At 36.9% G+C, this 21,845-nt stretch overlaps 1 protein-coding gene across 1 annotated transcript in view; it reads right to left on the reverse strand.

Moving 5' to 3' along the window:
• mei4 (meiosis-specific, MEI4 homolog (S. cerevisiae)) overlaps positions 1 to 21,845 on the reverse strand; it is a 41,879-nt gene that overhangs the window by 10,624 nt on the left and 9,410 nt on the right. The window contains exon 4 of the mRNA XM_063001133.1: positions 16,982 to 17,113. Coding sequence (XP_062857203.1) covers positions 16,982 to 17,113 — 132 coding nt within the window. The remainder of the gene's footprint in view (positions 1 to 16,981; positions 17,114 to 21,845) is intronic.

Here is a 21,845-nt window from a genome sequence, read left to right on the forward strand (position 1 = left end):
GTTTAAGTTTAATGTCAAACAGTCATGGACAATTCTGTATCTCCAATTCACCTCACTTGCATGTCTTTAGACTGTGGGAGGAAACAGGAGATCCCGGAGGATACCAACACAGAAATGGGGAGAACATGCAAAGTCCACACAGAAAGGACCAGGACCGCCCCACCTGGGGATCGAACCCAGGACCTTCTTGCTGTGAGACGACAGTTCATTATGGCATTAATATTGTATGAACATCAATAACACTATAATGACATTAACAACTATTGAAACTGTTGAAATGTAAGGATGTTAATCAGGATTTCATTAAGTGTATGGCTGATTGATAACCTCAACTAATCCTGTTTTATGTGAGGAAATAAAGGCTGTAGGAAATGACCAACAACTGTGTGAATGTACAGAAGTCCATTAGTCAACTACTGTAGGGATTGAAAAATGCCCATTAGTACCTCCATGACACTTCTCAAGAAACACTGGACACCTCAGTCATCAATATCTACAGACCTTCAATATATCACTTTTTTTTTTTCCCATGCACTGTCCACAATCAGTCATTTCACAAAAAACTTCATGCTGCCAGAGCGACCAGTTATCTGTCCTAAACTTTCTTGATCCATTTACAGCTTTCAGAGCAGAAACGTATTCTTCTGGTCATTAGCTGACTTTGAGTAAGGTTTTTTTTAATAGTATGGTTTCCATTTATTCTGGCACAGAATAAACAATTGCAGAAACTACCAAAATTCAATGAAGTCCTTTACATTGTACCATACAAATGCATGTAAAATTTCAACTGTAAATCACAACACAGACACGGTTGTTCAAGTCTGTGTCAAGTGTGCATGTGCATAAAGGGATAAAGCTCTGATGATAATCAAAAAAGCTAATAAAATATGTAAGCCTGAAACGTCCCTATGTAAGAACGGTCAGAGCAGCCAGAACAGTCAGTGTCTTACACAAATTGATTTTTCTCTAGCAGTGCTGTCTTACAGGGCATCTTTTTTCCCTCAGCCTCAGCGTGATATACTCACAATACAGAGATTTACAAGACAGCAAATCGATTCAGCTCCAAAAGTGCATTTGTTAAGCTTTATCTTACAGCGGCTGAGTTTTTGACATTTCAAAAAATAAAAAATAAATACATTTTTGCAGATGCAAATTTAAAAGTACATGCCTTTGTTCAATTTGTGGATAAAAGAGCTTTGATATAAATTCATGACACAACGATGAATTCTTATCCAATGTGATACAGTTTTACAGTAGAGAAAATCTTTCCACTGCACTTTAATGTTGTGCATCGTAAAAAAAAAAAAAAAAAAAATATTTTAATAGAAAGTGCACCAGGATGCACCCTGGGAGGAAAGCAAGGTGGAATAGTCCACCATTGTGGTGCACTCAGCTACTATATATATATATACCTAACTTCAAATCTTGAAATTAACTCTGGTCTTACAAGTTTGTTAAATACAAATTCAATTCCTAAAATCAACTTGGAGGACCAATTCAAGTGTTACATCTAAGCTAAGTTTTATACATTTGAAGCTGATCAAGAAAGCCTGGCCCATAATTGATGTTAAATATCTCTAACGTATCAGGGCATCACTGTGGTCACTCAACTGTGCAGACCACTGTTATTTCTCCAAACCTTGTCAAACTGCTGCCACACTGTCAAACACTTCAGAAGTATATCATTAAATGTATCCAATAGCTTAATTTGCAAGGGAAAAAACACTAAACATATACATGCCGTCCACATAATTTTGTCCATTGTATTTATTTTCATCAACCACTTTATTCAGGTGGGTGCAACACCAGGCGCAAGGCAGGGATAGCCTGGATAGTGTGCTTAACCATTGCAGGGCATTAGCCAACCCGCCACGCCTAGTCAGACATAGCCAATCATGTCTGTTTTAGTGTTTTTTTTTGTTTTTTTTTTTAAACAATATTTGTTGTGGTATTAAATTGGTACAACATTCATAAAAGCAGTTATAATAAATAAAATGACCACTATAAGTGTGAGACTTCTAATTTTACACTTCAGCAATCAGATTTGACCAGGTGTAATAAAAGCTGTTTACATGCCCCCACAATAAATTCTTCAGCTTTATGTGCTGATGAGTCCTAATATTTTCCCAACAATCACCTAAAAACGTCATGCATTGTCTACCTCAACTGTCAGCTCGCTCAGACAGCATGCTAATTCATAAATATTATTTCATTATTTATACTGCTGAAGCACCATCACTTGTGATTAACTTCTCAATGAGATGGAACATTGCTGAACTGCCTGGCGTGTTCCTTTCACTAAAAAGAATTATAAAAACTGACACCTTCAACGGCCACTTTAAACATGAACTGTTAGCACAGGATTATTTTTAATGAGGGTGCTCAGGTGGATCAGCCCGGGATTTATTATGTCAGATGTGCTATCGGCCGGTCGGGAGTCTACACAGGCATGATTGGATATGTATGACTGGACGTGGCGGGTTGACCGATGCCGTTCAATGATTTGGCATCCTTGCCCCGTGCCTGGTGTTGTGCCCACCACAACTGACCACATAAAACAGTTAATGAAAAGGAATTAAATTAATATATTGCATTATTTTTCATATCTGCTTCTTTTCAGTATCATAATAAATGTATTTGTATTTTTATTTTCAGCTGTATGACTTATCCCTATAGTACAAACAGTGTTTTTAGGTGATGTATTAGAACTTAAAAAATAGAAAAATAAGATGATTAAAAACAAGAAAGATTTTTTTCTCCGGATATGAAAACTCTGTTTTATAGAATGCATACTAAAACAGATGCTGAGCCAACATTGAACCCATCTAAGCAATAACATGACTTGTGCTCTCAATTTGTCCTTGTAGAAATTGTTTACAGCTTATCTGGTGTTTACACTCTATCAGGCCATGTCATGTTTTATTCTCAGCACAGTCTTTGCAACAAATGCTTTATGTACTGCCTATTTGTTTGCCCCGCGCTATAATGTTTTTCATTACCTTCACAATAAAATGTCTTCTATAGGGTCCTTCAATCCTGTAATCACATTTTCAAACACAATGCCACCTGATCAGAACACAAAAGAATTGTCGAGCATGAGGAGCTGGATTTGATTTGATGGTCATTTTGTCACCCTAAAACCAAATTACAGCAAATCAATTAATGCGACCTTATATGCAACATGTACACTGATCAGCCATAACATTAAAACCACCTCCTTGTGTCTACACTCACTATTTTATCAGCTCCACTTACCATATAGAAGCACTTTGTAGTTCTACAATTACTGACTGTAGTCCATCTGTTTCTCTACATACTTTTCTTAATCTAATTTCACACTGTTCTTTAATGGTCAGGACCCCCACAGAACAAATATTTTTAGGTGATGGATCATTCTCAGCACTGCAGTGTGTGTTGTGCTGGTATGAGTGGATCAGACGCAGCAGCGCTGCTGGATTTTTTAAATACCGTGTCCACTCACTGTCCACTCTATTAGACAATCCTACCTAGTTTGTCCACCTTGTAGATGTAAAGTCAGAGACGATCGCTCATCTATTGCTGCTGTTTGAGTTGGACATCTTCTAGACCTTCATCAGTGGTCATAGGACGCTGCCCACTGGGTGCTGTTGGGTGGATATTTTTGGTTGGTGGACTATTCTCAGTCCAGCAGTGATAGTGAGGTGTTTAAAAACTCCAGCAGTGCTGCTGTGTCTGATCCACTCATACCAGCACAACACACACTAACACACCACCACCATGTCAGTGTCACTGCAGTGCTGAGAATGATCCACCACACAAATAATACCTACTCTGTGGTGGTCCTGTGGGGGTCCTGACCATTGAAGAACAGCATGAAAGGGGGCTAACAAAGCATGCAGAGAAATATATGTACTACAGTCAGTAATTGTAGAACTACAAAGTGCTTCTATATGGTAAGTGGAGCCAATAAAACGGACAATGTGTTTAGAAACAAGGAGGTGGTTTTAATGTTATGGCTGATCAGTGTAAGTCATTTAAGTGGTTTAAAACGTCAGCATGTGTAGCTCTTCAGTACAATTCATTTAAAAAAAGAAAATTAAACCTATGACACTACATCTTGCATGTATTACTTTGTGCCACCTCTCTTTGCCATTAAAATAGAGCTTCAGCTATAATGCGTAACAAGATTGGAGATTTCTTTTCCCATTAGGAACAAAGTAAATTGACAGTATGTGTAAAAATAAAAAAAAAATGTCTGCACTGGATGTGTAATAAAATTACACTGTACCTATGAAAGGTTAAAAAACAACATATTCTCTACACTTCCTGAAGGCATTTAAATGCTGAATGCCAAGCAACTACATAGAGTCAGTTGTATAGTTAATAAAATGTGCTGATTTTAATAGACCTTCAATAAGAATAATGCTTAATGCTTGGTGGTTTATCAAATTAAGTAGAACTTGCTATCAAGAGTTTTTGTTTCCCATACGTTTCATATCATGGGGTAGAGTTACACTTCTGATCAGAAGATAATAGTTGACCAAGACAGAAGTTATTCCTACACTAACATCCAACCACCATTACTAAAGAAGCACATTTTCTTTATAAACAAATAAAACACTGACAAAACCTTCAAATGGACAATTTAGGGTAAGTTGACTAGTAAAGGCACTTAGAAGTAAGCAATTATTATTATCATATTATACTTGAATATATTTTTTAAACTGTTCCATAATTAAAACGTTAGGTGAAAATGAATTTTGCTTACCCCCTACAGTTTAATTACAACTGGCTTAGGCAGAAAGCCGTCAGATTTCTTGCCTTTTCCCAAATCATTCTGCTGTCTCTGCTCTTAAATTATTCCCTGAAATCAATTTGATGCTTCATCATCTCCTCCACCGTCAACCCTGATCTTTTTAATGAAACTGGAAAAAGCCAAGATTTTAGCTGAATGATTGCATGCCTATATATTCTGACAGCTCAGATTTTATCTTGGAAGTCAGGAAAGATTTCTCTCTTTTTTTCTACAGGAGCTTGGAGTTTATCAGAAGTAGGCATGAATGGCTGAGAATGTGCCAAGACAGTTATACTATTTCCTTTGACAGTGAAGTGCCAGAGCATTGATGAGGATGAATCACAGACTGTAAGCAATGCAATTCTATAAAAGATTTTTTTACAAGAAATGACGTGAGAAAATCAGTTTATTATTTTACTTAAAAACTGAGGTTTATATTCAGGGTTTGTGATAATGACAATGAGATATAGCGATATTTGGCCAGCCAAAGGCAAACATATCCAGTCTGAAGAATCTTCTGAGTGCTTCTGGAGAGTAAATCAGAGTTGGATTTCCTACCTTCTGAGTAGCTACATGAGTACCTGAGTAGTATTATGATCCATGGAGAGGGGTCTAAGTTCCTGACCTCAACCCTAATGAGAATATGAACACTGTATAGAAAAAAGTCAAACCCAGGCCAGAAATCCAACAAATTTGGTTAAACTCAATAAATTTTGGCAAGAACAGTGGTCAAAGATCCAAACTGAACTGTACCAGAATCTTGATAATTGCTATCAAAAGCAGCTGAGCAACCAAAAATGTGAGATTTTTTTACAAACCTAATTTGCTGACCAAAAATGAAATAAAATTAAGAATTTGTGATTTGTTAATGCTCTTGAACCTTTATTAAACTGACAAAAATACAAAGATGTTTTTCTAACCAATTTGATTTAGTAAATATGAACAAATTTTAAAGGCTTGCAACACACTAAAAAAACTTTAGACAGAGGCAAATAGCGGCCTGCAGTTCAGATCTGTCTCCTTTCAGAATATATGATGCATCTTGAAGAGGAGAATCGGACAACGGAGACCACAGACTGTTATCAGCTGAAGTCTTGTATCAAACAAAAATGGGTACAAATTCCACTTGCAAAACTGCAACAACTATTGTCTTTACTTCCCAAAGTGTCATTAAAAGAAAATGTGATGTAACACAGTAATAAATATGCCTCAGTCCCAACTTTTATTAGTGTTGTAAGCATCAAATTGGTCTTCTGTTTATATTAACCAAGATGGTCAGTAAAACGTTGGAAATCTGGAATTTGTAATTTTTAGTTCAAGGAAGTTCAAGGAAATTTACTCTTTGCTTTATTTTACAAATTCAAACTTGTTGGGAAATGAGGTCTGTATCTTTCTGCATGGCAGCAGTCTTTTTTTAACCCACAAAAAAAGCTTGTTTTAATTCCTCAGGCACAAAAAAGGTTGCAGAAATTATTAAAATCTCAAGACTGGCAAGGCAAGTGTATGTTAATTTTGGCAAGTGTGTGCCAAAGTAATTTTCAATTCAATTACAAGGTTTTTGACATGGCAGTTGATTAAACAGACAAGAGGAGTAACAATTAAGAAACAAAATGTTTAAATTCAGTTTTAAATATTCTTCATGCATCTTTTAAAACCCTACAGCCAAAAGTGGCAAATCTAATCATGCTCAGTCATCCCTGACACCTCTCACAGTCGCACTACACCCGTTATAAATGAAAAGTACAAAGCATGTAATAGGTTCCCGGCATGCTATTAGTCAAGAAGAAAAAAGACAAAACGGAAGAGTAAAAAAACAGACAAAAACGCGAGCCAGACAGGTAGACCTACTGTTTCACATGAGTTCCCACTAAAGAAAAAAGAAGTGCTGATTACTTTATTAATCCAGTGAGCTGCATACTGTAATGTGATCCAAACACAATGCCAGGCAAAATGGTTTTCATTTTCATCAGCAAAATATTATAATACTAGAAATGTTTTAAAGCAGCCCACTCTGGTAAACTTAAGAAAATATTTATCTTATATTTTGCCTAATCATTTTTACTAAACCGGACCCGCTATGACCCTTACAAAGACAAAGCAATGGTAAAACATGACCATTCAATTAAAAAAAATGGAAATACTGTGTGTTTGTTTGTTTATTAGGATTTTAACATCATGTTTTACACTTTGGTTACATTCATGGTAGTTACTCATTACACAAAATTTATCAGTTCACAAGGTTATATCAAACACAGTCATGGACAATTTAGTATCTCCAGTTCACCTCACTTGCATGTCTTTGGACTGTGGGAGGAAACCGGAGCACCCGGAGTAAACCCATGCAGACACGGGGAGAACATACAAACTCCACACAGAAAGGACCCGGACCGCCCCACCTGGGGATCAAACCCAGGACCTTTTAGCTGTGAGGCGACAGTCCTACCCACTTAGCCACCGTGCCACCAAAATATTGAGTGAAATAAATATATAATGTGTAAAACTGATGTGTGAAGCAAAGCACAAAGACTTTAGTGAGTTACATCAGGCTCCATGTTAGAAAATCCAAGTTAAAAATCCAGGAAAACTGGGAAACATGCTAGCTAGCAGGGCAGGCTAGGCTAGTGGGCCATTTACACTACCACATCCTGTGGTTTAGGTTAGAGCAGTTGTATAGGACAGTGGTCCCCAACCACCATGCCGCGAACCGGTACTGGTCATTTATTACCAGGCCGCACAGAAAGAATAATTAATTAGAGATCGCTACATCAGCAATGAAAACACTGCTTCCATTTCCAACACATGGGTGTTTATCATCTCATATCACCCCCAGGTGGAAGCAGTGTCTCGGTGCAGTGAAAAAAGCGCATTTGTGAGTAGTATAGTTATTCTATTTTAAATCCACCTGCCCCTGCCAGTCCGTAAAATTTTATTTTATATGAAACCGGTCCGTGGTGCAAAAAAGGTTAGGGAACGCTGGTATAGGAGATATCAAGATGCCATCAGTTTGCGTTTCTTACTTCTTTTTTGTTCTATAACAGTTTTCATTTTCTCCCCTGACGTCAAGCAACACGATGTGAAGTCACTGCTAGGTTATGAATCATTACTAAGGTTTCGATGTCATGTACTTCATGATTCAGAAGGAGCAAAATCCACATCCCTAGTTTGAAGATTAAGCTGTCAAGACTGATCAATCTATCCATCAATCCAGGCAGTTACGGAAATGACTTTTGTCAGAATAGATATGTGAGATGTGTCATAAGTCTCAGTTCATCAAGAACTTTTGTCCATTTTTAATGACATTTAATCCAATTTTCTGAAACTGGAACAATATTTACATAGTAAACTTAACCGCAATAACACTAATTGAGTTTTAAAGCATATGCCATCTACAATCCATCTACATCTTTCAATCCCCAAACATGACCTTTAAATTATGTTACCCATTATTTAACTGTCATCATTCTCCTTTCATCTTCTGAGAAGACAGGTCATGTGACATCTTCTGTGCTAGTGTTTCCATTTTAAAGGACTTTTTAAAAGTCCTCTAACTGGGTGCCAAGAAAAGACATGATCTGGAGAAATATGTTAATATTTGTATGAACCAGATATGTAGAAACCAAAGCAATTAATTGGATCCAACCAGCATTTGAATAAACAGTTAAATTACTTGTTAAAAAAAATGCAATTCACCAGTCACGAGGTGGAAAAGTTTTAAGTTACAGTACATGTTGGACTCTGGGCTACAATGCTATCTTAACATGAGCCATTATTCTGTTGGCAGGCTGGCTCAGTCATCAAGTCATTCATCTTATGAATCTCTTTAATAAAGAGCAAATGAAAGAACAGATGGAAAACGACAGTATGTCCTGTTGTTCTACCAAATGTTGTGCTGTCTAATGAGTTTATCCATCAGCAATGCCAGCACAAACATGCAGCAGAATTTTAGGCTAGTTTGAACATTTCTAAAGACAAAAATAGTCAATCCTAACAAATCTAATCTGCTAAATGTTTAACTACAAATCTTACAAACTGGCTCCTTAATTATCCAATTTCTTATAACACCATTATAATCACAAAGCTGGTGTTCAAGATTTTGTGTTTGATGATGGAAAATGGACCATTTTCAGGACTGCAAGAACTCTAACATAATAACATTTCTAATGGGTAAGCGTATACCATGCTACCTCAGTGTAGAGGTGAGTGTATAAAGTGATGTATCAGTGGGGTGAACAGTTTCCCTCCAGGCTCATTCAAAAGCAAATATTAGCTCCCAAAGTTTGTCCGTTAGCAAATGTTAATTCTGAAGCAAACGTTATTTCTTAAAGCAACAAAGAAGCTCAGCACACATCAACCATAGAAACATTGAGCCCAGGCCTTATAAAAGATTCAGGCCATGTAAAAAAAAAATCTTAATTAAAGTCCCAGCTCCTAACTGGCTGATTTTGAGGATACAGTAGAACATGAATAAAATGCATTTTACACTTTTAAAAGCAGCTCCTCAATCTGCTCGAAGTCCTGTCCACTGAACAAGAATATTTTTAAAAGCAAAAGCACAGTAAAACAACTTTAATCATGAGCAAGACATGTGCTTTAATTGTTGTCACTAATACATAATTAAAACCTTACAAAACATCGAGGCAATGTCACATTTACATTTTCAGCATTTAGCAGACGCCTTTATTCAAAGCGACTTACATTACAGTTACAGTATACAGTCTGAGCAATTGAGGGTTAGGGGCCTTGCTCAAGGGCCCAACAGCAGCAACCTGGCAGTAGTGGGGCTTGAACCAGCAACCTTCTGATTACTAATCCTGTACCTTAATCACTAGGCTACAGCTTGTCACTATATAGAAATTAAAAATTATTTTAACCAATAATCAACCGACCAATGGTTGACCATTTACTGACAAGCACACAATATTAAAAACACGTTTGTTTTCAACCTTTGGGCCTGGTCCCCTCTTGGGGTCACCTGAAATGATGGGTCCCAGGAGATTAAAACAAATAAACCACGTAAATATACAATTTGTAGCTGATAGCTCAGTCTCATAGACGCCCCAACCACTCCCCCCATTAGACAAGTATCTTTATTCAGAGCTCTTCTCACACACAAACCCATATAGAGTTCAGTATTTCCCTCCTGATTTAACTGTTGAATGTGATTTGTTCATCTGCATGTCTTTAAATAACATTAAAATGGACCTACATGAGGATTATCTTTAAATACAAACTTTAAACCTAACATTCAACCTAAGTGGCCAATGGCCAAAAAATTCCTGGCTTTAATGTTTGAGGGGAAAAGAACACAAAAGGAGCAAACATGGCATTAACATAGAACCAATGCATGAACACAAATGCTAATGCTAATTAGGGCAGTGATAGCTCAGTGGTTAAGGTACTCGATTAGTAATCAGAAGGTTGCCGGTTCAAGCCCAACCACCGCCAAGTTGCCACTGTTGGGCTCCTGAGCAAGGCCCTTAACCCTCAATTGCTCAAAACTGCGTTGTCATAATTGTAAGTCACTTATAAAGGCATAAAGGCATCTGCTAAATGCCAAAAATGTAAATGTAATCTAGGCCAACATCTAGGTCTCAGCATCATTACATTCTGTAATATGGTCAGCAAAGCTCTATTATTATACTGTGGCATGAAGCATATCATTTATTTTAATGTTACGCCCATCACACACTGAGTGTAATACAATTACTACATGCACAATATGTATGCATAATTTTACACTCCCTGTTTACAAATTCAATTATTTACATGATTAATAGTTTTCTTGTTTATGATTTCAATTATTAATAATGCATAATAGCTTTTTCGTTGACAACTGGGTGCTGAATTTACACTAAAACGTGCGTTGTGTCTAGCTGGATTGAACTTGTTCATGTGCTCTAGGGGATAACATTTTGTGTCCTTTATAGTGATATTTTAGCACAACATCAGCCTTGTCTCAATGATGCTGAAGTGTGTATTAACCACAGCTATTACCATTAACTCTCCTAATTTTAATATCACACCTAAGCTGCTAGAAATGACCATTTAATAATGCCATTTTAACTACATTTATTGAGCAATTACTTAATTTTGGTTGTTGGTTAATCTTGAATATCCCAAATTCAATCAGCAACAAGGGTCAGAATTCAGAGTAATACCTGCAGCAACTACACTGGTTAACAATGTTTTTCTTGCATTGTAAAACTAATAATAATGCCAAGTACCAAGATAAATAAACACAAAAAATCAACAGCACATTTGGGCACAATTTAAAGAGACCTGCTACATTTACACACCTTCCTCAAATTAGCTGTTTTAATAAATGTTAATGCTTCTACTGTACAAACAATATACAGAAATAATTAGAGATGGGACGATCGGGGTTTTTGGCACCGATTCCGATCTCCGATCTCCTTTCAGGGACATCTGCCGATAGCCGATTGCGATCGGGGGGGCGGGGGGGATAGCAGTAAATAAAATAAATAAACTTAAAAAGAGCCTCACAGTGAAGATAAACCGGAGCAGCGCGCGCGTGTTTGTGTGTGTGTGTGTGCGCCTTTAGAAGAGACGCTTTGTTCACTGTATCGCTATAAGTGATTCATTGATTCACGAGTCATTTTTCGCGAAGCGTAAGTTTCTCTTCTCGGTTATCTCTCCGTGTTTACTGTTATTAATTAAATGTCGTGGTTTTAAATAAACACCAGCTACTACAGAACATTTTGTGTGACTCTCTTACATTAAAAAGCTTCATTAAAAAGCTTAATTAAACTGCTATTACCACAGATTTGTAACCGACCGTCAGACTCGTTCCGTCTAAGGAGCTAAAAGTTCAGCAGATGATCCTGAACTAACGAATTTGGTAATGAATAAACTTTTGCCTCGGATTGGCTCTGTAACGTTTTCTGTTCTCATCTACATCACAAGTAAGAACCGCTTACGATTTACCAAAGTGAACCAGGAGTTTATATAACGTGCTGATAGAATCGACTCAGATGTGACCGGGTTGAATTATCTTTTTAAAGTAAATATTACAATCAGCAAAATTACATCGTATGTATGATGCACAACGTTAATGATGTTATTTTAGGTCATGAAGAGCTTTCACTGTGGTTTCTGTACGATGGTTGATGAATGGTGATGTGATGGTTGGTGCTTCGTAGCTCAAAGTCTGGATCAATCCACTGAGCTGTTAACTTAACGTGATCTTTATATATCACACGATCGAATCGTATGGAAGTAAATCTGTCTCATCAGATTTTGAAATTTAAAAGCCTTTGAATTTTGATTACTGAACTTTAAGCCTTTGAATTTTGATTACTGAACTTTTTTTGCCTTAGAATTCAACCCACACATTTTACAATAACTCATTTTCACTTTCATTTTTCGATGTTAACAAATTCAAAATCAAAAATTCAAGTTTATAAAATTCAAATAATATATTCAGGTTGCTCAAATTCGATAGGTCAAATTCAGATCACAAAATTCAGATTAAAAAATTCAGACTAAACATCCGGGACACGCAGGATGAGCAATCGATTCCAGAGCCGTAGAGAGAACAGAGCAGCGACACTCCCATAGAGAGCCGCTGTGTATTTCTCTGCACAGCTCCGGGTGGAGCTCTGTTCATTTCCACTACTGAGCAGCTTTTTCAGCTGTATGTTGCTTTGTTTTAAAAAAAATAATGAATTTGATGTCATTAATATACTTAATCCTGTTATTGTTTAGCATTTGCTCAGCACTAAATGTTACATGTTTATCTTATTTAATAGGTATAACTGAATTTAGCTTAGTCAGTTAAGCTAAATTAATGACACTAGAGTCTTTTCACCTAAAATGAGTTGATTAATCAAGAGTCTTGTTACAGAAATGATCATAAAACATCAGAGCCATAATAAATCATTATATTTTTACTTTCATACTTAAGTACATTTGAAGGTAAATACTTTAGTACTTGTACTCAGTGAAGTGGAGGTAAAGAGTATTTTACTTTTACTACTACTTTTACTGGAGTAATATTTTACCTTGGCTATCTCTACTTTAACTGACCTACATGGTTTGTGTACTTTGTCCACCACTTACATTAGACAAAATGAACTTGTGCATATTCATAATGAATTCATTAATGTATTACATGTAGGAATTAATTATTAATCACTCATGAAATAAGACATGAATGAAGCTATGTCATGTACCTGCACTATAATGTTAAAGGTACGGTAGTGTGTTTATGAATCTGTTCATTCAGTGCAGGTAAAAACCTTATGAATCCAGCCACATGGCTTAGTGTTTAACCAAAATGATTATTATTATTATGAATCCTCAGGAAAGTGAAGGGAGATTATAGTTTATGTAAAAAAATAAAAAAATAAAATAAAATCTCTGTACTGTATCTTGTCTGTACTACTTAATGATATGGCATTATGTAATGTATGCTAATATAATGTACTGTGTTAACAAGAACGACCTAATAACACGTCATTATACATCAATCTTCCACTTCATATACCAAACTGACATTAAAGCAGATGCAGTAAATGTAAAGGTACTTGAAAATACCCAGAAATTGTACAAATGTTTATTATTTAGCGTTTAATATTTCATTCACTGCTGCTTGTCCCATCCCAGCTAGCCTTGTAATTGTGGCCCACTTCCGGCGCAGCTGGGCCAGAATTGCCCCCAAAACACTACGATACCATTTATTTCCCGTTTTCTTCTCCTTTCACATCCTCATAGATAAAATAATACATTTATTCTACAGATTAACTTCAGATTGTGCAGCAGAAAGTATTTTATTAAGATAATTGCAGCAAGTATAAAAATAATAATAATAATCAGAATATTAAAAATAAGACAAATTATATAATATATTATAATATATTAATATTATATATAGAAAATAACATATAATTGCATCTGTTCTCTCTACGGCTCTGGAATCGATTGCTCATCCTGCGTGTCCCGGATGTTTAGTCTGAATTTTTTAATCTGAATTTTGTGATCTGAATTTGACCTATCGAATTTGAGCAACCTGAATATATTATTTGAATTTTATAAACTTGAATTTTTGATTTTGAATTTGTTAACATCGAAAAATGAAAGTGAAAATGAGTTATTGTAAAATGTGTGGGTTGAATTCTAAGGCAAAAAAAGTTCAGTAATCAAAATTCAAAGGCTTAAAGTTCAGTAATCAAAATTCAAAGGCTTTTAAATTTCAAAATCTGATGAGACAGATTTACTTCCATAGAATCGGCTACTTTTAGGAAATATCGCCGATCGCCGATAGCATATTTTGATTAAAAATCGGCCGATACCGATTCATAGCCGATCGATCGTCCCATCTCTAGAAATAATCATTTGCACCTTAAGCAGTGGAAATACCCCACATGTTGCTAACACCATGCACAAAACAACATATGCATACATGATTCATCCAAGTCACACTTCAGAGAGCTTCATTAAAGAGAAATACAGAGTGTACACTGGCATTTCTGCTACAAAACCTACTAACAGTTGTTCCAAGGAAAAAAAAAACTCTCAAATTAGCACACCATACACCTGAGCCAAGCAACAACTTCTTATTTTAGAGATAGAGCTGCAGCAAGAATTTGGGAACCATTTAACATTTTATGCACCTGTGCCTAAACGTCCCCTTGTTTACCACCCAAAACTGACTCAATATTTAAGTCTCATGTACATAAATATGAACAGCAGGACTGCAAGTTTGCTTCATTTATTCCAAATTCCTAAAAACACGAGAAAAAATCATCTAACTGCACTCCAGGCATCCAATAACCGGCCTAATATAATGTTTGCTGCCTCTCACCATTATAGCCACTTGACTTTTGATTAGAATTGATTATTTTTGGTTGTGAACTGCAGCATGATTAGCTTCCTGTCTAGAAAAATAGGTAATTGGAAGAACTGTTACCCAAGGACAGACAATAGTTACCATAACAGGACATGTATTTTATCTAGTCTTGGGATTAAAACAATGTCCCCCACTGTTCTTTTTGTCTGCACCCACCAAGAAGGCCATGGTGTAACATTTTTTTCTTTTTTTCCAAGCACAATGTGTCTCAATGTTTCTGTAGTCTTTTATCATAAGACATCACACAACGCTGTCAGCTTTGTATTTTAAGTTGAAGCACTATTCTTCTCCCAGCATTGACAGTGAGGTGTTTCAAAATCCCAGCAACACTGCTGCACCTGATACACTCATACCAGAATAACCGGTACACATGTTAGTATTATAGTCATGCTGAGAACAATCCACCATCCAAATGACATCTTGTCTTTAGGGGTCCTGTGGGAATCCCTTTAATTTGATAAATGGGATACTGGAGGGTGACGAAGTATACAGAGCAAAAGATGGGTTACAATCAGTTATTGTATACCCACAGAGCTAATTTGTATGGTAGGTATAGCTTATTAAATATTCAGTGAATAATAAATGTACATACCAGATAGGTGTACCTAATCAGGTGCTTGATGAGTGTATATAAACCAGACAGGTACTGTACAGTGCTTTAATAATAAATGCACTTTAGCTCAATGAAGAGAATAGAAAGAAACAAAAGAGTATTTTAGTCTTTTCGTCTTGTGTTTAAACAGCAGTGAACAGCTCTACCACTTAGTCTTTTCCATTTTTTATTTCATTTCTATCAACCCCTTAATCCTGGTCAGGGTTGTGGCAGGTCCAGTTTTACCGCAAAACACTGGGCACGATACCCTGGACAGGACTATATAGCCAATCATGTCTGTGTTGATGGCCAACGAGCCGATAGCACTGGCTAGAGTGGGCTGTGGTGAGCGAGAGTAATGGACTGCTGCACCACCTCGAGAATTCTTATTACTGATATTTTACTTTTACTTCTATATCTAAAGTGCAATTTAAACAGTTCATGCAAAGATGTTATAATATCAATTATATTTTCTTTGTCATCAAAGAAAATCATCCTTTTTTAAATGAAGAAAAAGTAGCAGTTAGGAAACCACCTAATTATTTCTGTTTCAGGAACTGTTCAGAGAGATGAAATAAAAAGCCATCCCCCTTCAGTACAGAGTACAAATTACACATTTGCTTTTAAATCATGCTCCCTTTTGTTACTTTCTTTAGGTAAGTGCAAATGATTCAGGGTCTTCTAGTAGCTTTGGCTACGATATATCAGTCCTGCAATCAAAAGAACATGCAACTGCAATTTCCTTTAACATGACACACACACATTTAATCAAAATCCCTACAAAGAAAATGTCAAACAAACATTTTCAGCCATGGATAAATTTACCATGTTTGTCTTGTTCCTTATTTGGAGACATTTTCCTTGTATGTGGAGACATGTGACAGCCCTTTATAAACCAGTGTAAAGATCAAAGAGAGTCATTTGTACAGCCTTTTTTTCCTGTTTTTTTTCTCTCCTTTACATTTCACTTACACAGTTTTGGTGGAACCAGTTTACTTGTGTAAGTGATCGTATAAAAACACATTACCTCAATTAAAAATGCTGTTCACAATTTTGCAGTATGCATTAAGCCACTGCAACCCACTAAGCGACTGAAAATATATTTTCTTATTGTACCCAGTCTTCCCTTATTGGTTGTGCAACCCCAAGATAAAGCAGTTACTACAGATAAATGGATAAACATATGCAAACATCAATAGCTGTTAAAAGCCAGAGAGCACTAGCTCTTTGAACAAAGCTTTTAAGCTACATGTGTGTCTTGTTTGCAAGTCTCAATAAATAAAAGTGACAAATTAATTACCGAAATAAACACAACGCTGCATTTACATGATAAGTGCATTGCGATTTGTTTACCGCAAGGCTGGGCGCATATTGCCATTTACCGCAGTGTTTAAGTGTTCCTACGTCATCAGAACACGCTAGCTAAGTGGAAGCTTAAACATTTCCCAGTTAATTTCCATGCAGTTTTCATTAGGTGCATTATTTTAAACATATTTTAGTTTAAAGCTTTGGATATGGTCATAATGACAAAGTCTCCATGAAAAAGACAATTAGGTTTAATCTTATTTTAATCAAAATTAATTTTTTTAATGATAATGTACTGCCTTACTCCACTGGTGATTCTGTTTGACTCGTTGGTTGACTGGTCATAATTCTTGTTAACACTGATGAGTGAGTGAGTGAATCATGGTTTGATTTTAGATTTTCAGAACATGAACTTAGTTACATTCCTCCACAATGGTCCTACCTGACAGGCAGCCCAGAGATGTTCAGCAAGCTGGATGACGTGGGTCAGGACGAGTCTGATTAGCACACATTTAAGCACACTGCTGCCTCCCAGACTGATCACACATTCTGTCAGACTTCCCTGCATCGCAAACTACAAGAACAAACAGAAAAAAAGACAGTAAGTGCAGAAGAAGAAAAAAGAGCGAGTGTTGCACTCACTTTCACCGCTGTCTACCCCAAAGTTGACTGGTTGATGGAAATGTCATCAAATATACTGTAAAATATGAGGGATCTTCAAAAAGTTTCTGCACTTTTATATTTTCATTGGAAATGGTGAGGGCGGGAGGAGTAGTAATTGGTTGTGTATGATTATACGCGTATAGTCCGGATTTAGCGCCATCTGATTTCCACCTTTTTGGGCCACTCAAAGAAGCGGTGAATCAGTGCCTAGGTGCTCAACCAAAATTTTTTGCTGATGCCATTAAAAATTTTGTACGACACTGGGGAAAAAAAGCATCTGAAGGTGACTATGTAGAAAAGTGATGTCATTTGTTTTTGAATTTTTAATAAATAGAGTTGTGCGGAAACTTTTTGAAGAACCCTTGTACTTGTGTTCACAAATGACCATTTAAATGATTGAAGGTGTCTCTCTGGGAAAAGCTAAGTTTTGTGTTGTAAAAACAAAGTAATTTGCTTATTATAGCTGCCCAATAAAAAGGTATGCATGGAGGTATGTAAAAGGTCTGTACTTCTTTAACTGTATGTTAGAGAAAATATGGTAAGTGGAGCTTTACCTTTATACTGGGACACAATGCAGAAATATTTTATCATTTATGTAAAGAAATTACATTCCACACAGACCAACATGTGCAGAGTTTAACATGCAGTCAGACTCCAAACTGACACAAACCAGCTTTCGTTTGTGATTTTGATACGTAATAGTTTCTTTCTTAAGGGCAGAACTGTAACACATTTGTACACATAAGTGAGGAGTTTTAGTTTGCTGAGAAAGAAAGCGACCTTTAGCTGCGCTCTCAATTAAGCAGTATCACATTCGAGGTTTTGCTGTTATACGATTTACGGCCTTGTGAATATGACAATCACAGTGTGCTGATATTTAGTATTTCAGCACGACCTTGAGCGTGATATTGCTTTTTTACAACAGATAATGATTCCACTCATTCTTTAATCATTTCTTTTACTGTACGAACACAAATAGTCCTGGACTGTTGCCAGGCAACACAAACTGCACACTGGATAGCTCCTTCTTTGTTTGGTTAGGTCAACAAGCTACTGCAGGTTGACTACTTTCTACCATTTATACCACACCATGTAACCAAAAAAATAAGAGTCACTTCAGTGGCACACGTATTTCTGATGAGTCAGTATAGTCAGACAGTATGTCGCTCTCCATGGAAGGAAAGCAACATTTGAGGCCTCTTTACACCCCTTCATCATCTCCTGATGAAGGTATTTGCAAGAATGCATGTCCACGGGTCTGTCTGAAAACCTAGTGAGCTGCCTTGCTGCCTACCTAGGCATCTTCCTAAGTAGAGAGGATTCTAACAAGACATCAAACTTATAAGGGAGGTTATTTAGATGCACTACTTAGACAGCGACTGCGGTGATTACATTACCAGTTTTCTAAGGTGGCACAACCCGTTAGCATGCCAGCTAACATTTCCCCTTTGTGTACTGAAAACAGTTACATTGTCACTGACGAGCCCAAACTTGCAAACAAATGACACTTGTGCACCTTCATACGAGTTAAAAATCAAAAAGAATTTATTTTTGCTCGTTGCTCTGCATTTGTCTGCCAAGTTGTTCTATTTGTGAGCATGAGAATGATGACTTAAAATGCTTTCTATGTAGAGACCCCACTAGGTTTTCAGACAGACACATTGTGTTGCATTGTATATAATTAATGGTTATTACAGGTAATTAGATACCAGTCCTGTTATACTATATATCAGTACTCGTCGGATACCTCTTGTCCAATTAAATAACTTGGACAAAAGTAACTGTTGTATCATTTAGCTGCTGAAAATGAATTTTAATTATATTTTTAGCCGACAGCTTTAACAGAACAAAGACTTTTGCAAGGGAAGCACAGACACACTAGTTTACATTAAACTAACTGAATGATTTTTGGTTGACACATTACACCTGTGAGGCATACAAATACAGCTTACCCCATGCAGCCCACGCTACATTTATTTTTCTATGAATTTTAAACCAGGCCATTCTTCGAGCTGCAAGTAGCCTATAGCTTTTTGCAGGTATAAACTAAAAGGAAAAAAAGAGTATCTGCATAAAGGTCCCTAAAAGCTTTGCTCTACCCATAACTGTGTTGTGGAAAATCGACTATCTGGTTGGAGGCGATAAGAGGCCTTTCGATTTCCTACTGTGCAGCGATCACTGATGACGAAAAAGAACCTTGCATAAACACACACTGAAAAATTACTGCATCATGCAGGTCTTTTACTTCTTGTTTAAGTAAAATAACATTAAACAACAGTAAGCCTTTACAGATCTGAAGTATACTGTATATACAAACAGGGCAATTGGGGCTCAGTGGTTAAGATCCTGGACTAGTGATCAGAGGGTTGCTGGTTCAAGCCCCATCACTATCCCCGCTATTACTGCCACTGTTGAACCTGTGAGCAGGGCCTCTTATCCTGAACTGCTTGCACTGTATACCATCACAATTGTAAGTCAGCCAGCTAGCCCACTACCACTGGGATCCAGGGTTCAAATCTGCCCATCTTGTAATTACAATGGCTTTTTCTGAGAAGGGGAATGTTTGAGGCCCAGTGATGGATTCTTGTCCTGTTCGGGGTGTGTTACTGCACTGCGCCCAGTGATTCCAACAAAACCGGACCTACAGCAACACTGGCCAGGTTAATGTGGTAGTAAAATCCTTTATTCATTGGACACAGTGGGTCCCACTAAAAACAACTTTTTGCCAGCAAAGCAAAAATAGACTTTGGACAGAATGACAATCCATAACAGGGCAACACACAAATATTACAAGCTGGATCTGCAATCTAGATCAATCCACTGCATAGTACCAAAAGGAAACCTATGGCTTATGTCTGGATATATGGGTTTTAATGTCATATTTAGCATGTGTCACTTAATTGCAAAAAATAGGTATAATGTTTCTGTCTGTTTATTTTATCTTATATTTATATTTTATATTTTCATTTCATTTTTATAGCTGCGAGGTAGGTTAAAACTCCTATGTCTGGATAACAGAAAAAAACATTGTCAGTCCTACATCAGCCTACGATGTTGGCATGTGCAGCAGCTGAAAAGCTGAAATAAACAGCACATTTGCTCCTCCTGAGCCTTGATGCACAAATTAGATATGCACATAAGAGAAATCATTACCAAAACTAATTGAAAGTAATAATGAAAATTAATTAAAGTATGAGCAAAAGAGTCATCCAGTCAGCTGTAGCATTAGTGGATAGTGAGCATCTTATTGCTTACAAGAAATCAAAACAAGACGCGTTAAAAGTGATAATTTATTCATTTCTAATCTCTTATTAAAGAAATATTACCAGCAGCACAGCCAGCAAAGCATGCAGCTGTAGATATTCACACTGCAAAACTGTATTTAGACACAGATCAAGGGATAAATAACACAACTGCATATATTTAATATTAAATATTTCAGGTATAGTGAATAATCACAAATATTTAACTAGAATAAAATAATGTGAATAATTAATATTTAACCAGGATGGCTAGGTGGCACAACTGGTAGTGTCATTGGCAGTAAGGAAGTTGGGATAATCTTGCCAGGGGTTTCAGGTGCACTGGATTCCTCTCACCTCCCAAAAGCATGCTAAGAGGTTGATTGCAGAATTTGCCCTAGATCTGAGTCAGAGAGTAAACTGTTTGAGTGACACCCGGCAGTGGACTGGCACTTTGTCAGTGGTGTATTCTCACCTAGTCCCCTGTGGTTCCAGGAAGCTTTTGGATCCACCCACCCAACACTGTGGCGCAGCAGTTGGAGTAGGTGCCAAAAGGAAATATGAGTCCTGGAATCAAGTCAGTCAGTAAGACGTGTATGTTCTTGTGTCCCAATACGTGGGTTGCTTAATGTAAACATACCCTTGTAGGAAGTGGGTGAACGAGTGCACTGCCATGGATTGACACCCTATCCAGGTTGTGATTTCTAAAATACAGTGTCTTTAAAAATAAACAAAGCTATTTGCTACACTTTGTAAGAGTCAAAATATGATCGAAACCTTACTTGTCATACTGAGGTCAATTGAATCTCAGCTCATTAAGTGCTTGAACTCAGCAAGCAGGAAACCAAAAGCCTGGGAGAAAATTGGTTCTGCTGAATGATTGCAAAAATGAACAGGCTTCAGTTCGAAGGGTTATTGTGTGTGTTCATCACGCTGACAGTGTCAGTACTAATGGAACTGTGAAGGCTAATCTGTAGGCTCTTGATAAACCCACTAAGAGACACAGCACTACACTCAGGGAATGGCATGTCATCTCATAAAGAGTTACTGCGCTCTTCTATGTGCAGTCATCCAATCAGATAGCCCAGTCTTAGACAAGGGAACGTCTTTTGGAAGTCACATTATTAGCTGATACATTGACTTCCCACAAGTACTGACCCTACAGACCAAGTAAGCATTTTCATTTTTTTTAAGCTGAAACCCTTGTCAACTTGGTGTCATTTGTCACACGTGAATACATATTTGAGAATTAATCACTATCTGACTGCTTCAGTGCACATCAACATAAAATGAAAATGAATCTGAAATATCATTCCCTTAAGCGCAAGTCAAACCCTGTGAGGTAAATGCATTTTCAATTTGATTTGACACTTTTACATCTTTTGAGTGTCAAGATGACTC

Source organism: Trichomycterus rosablanca, chromosome 9, assembly GCF_030014385.1.
Source record: "Trichomycterus rosablanca isolate fTriRos1 chromosome 9, fTriRos1.hap1, whole genome shotgun sequence".
Lineage (NCBI taxonomy): Eukaryota > Metazoa > Chordata > Actinopteri > Siluriformes > Trichomycteridae > Trichomycterus > Trichomycterus rosablanca.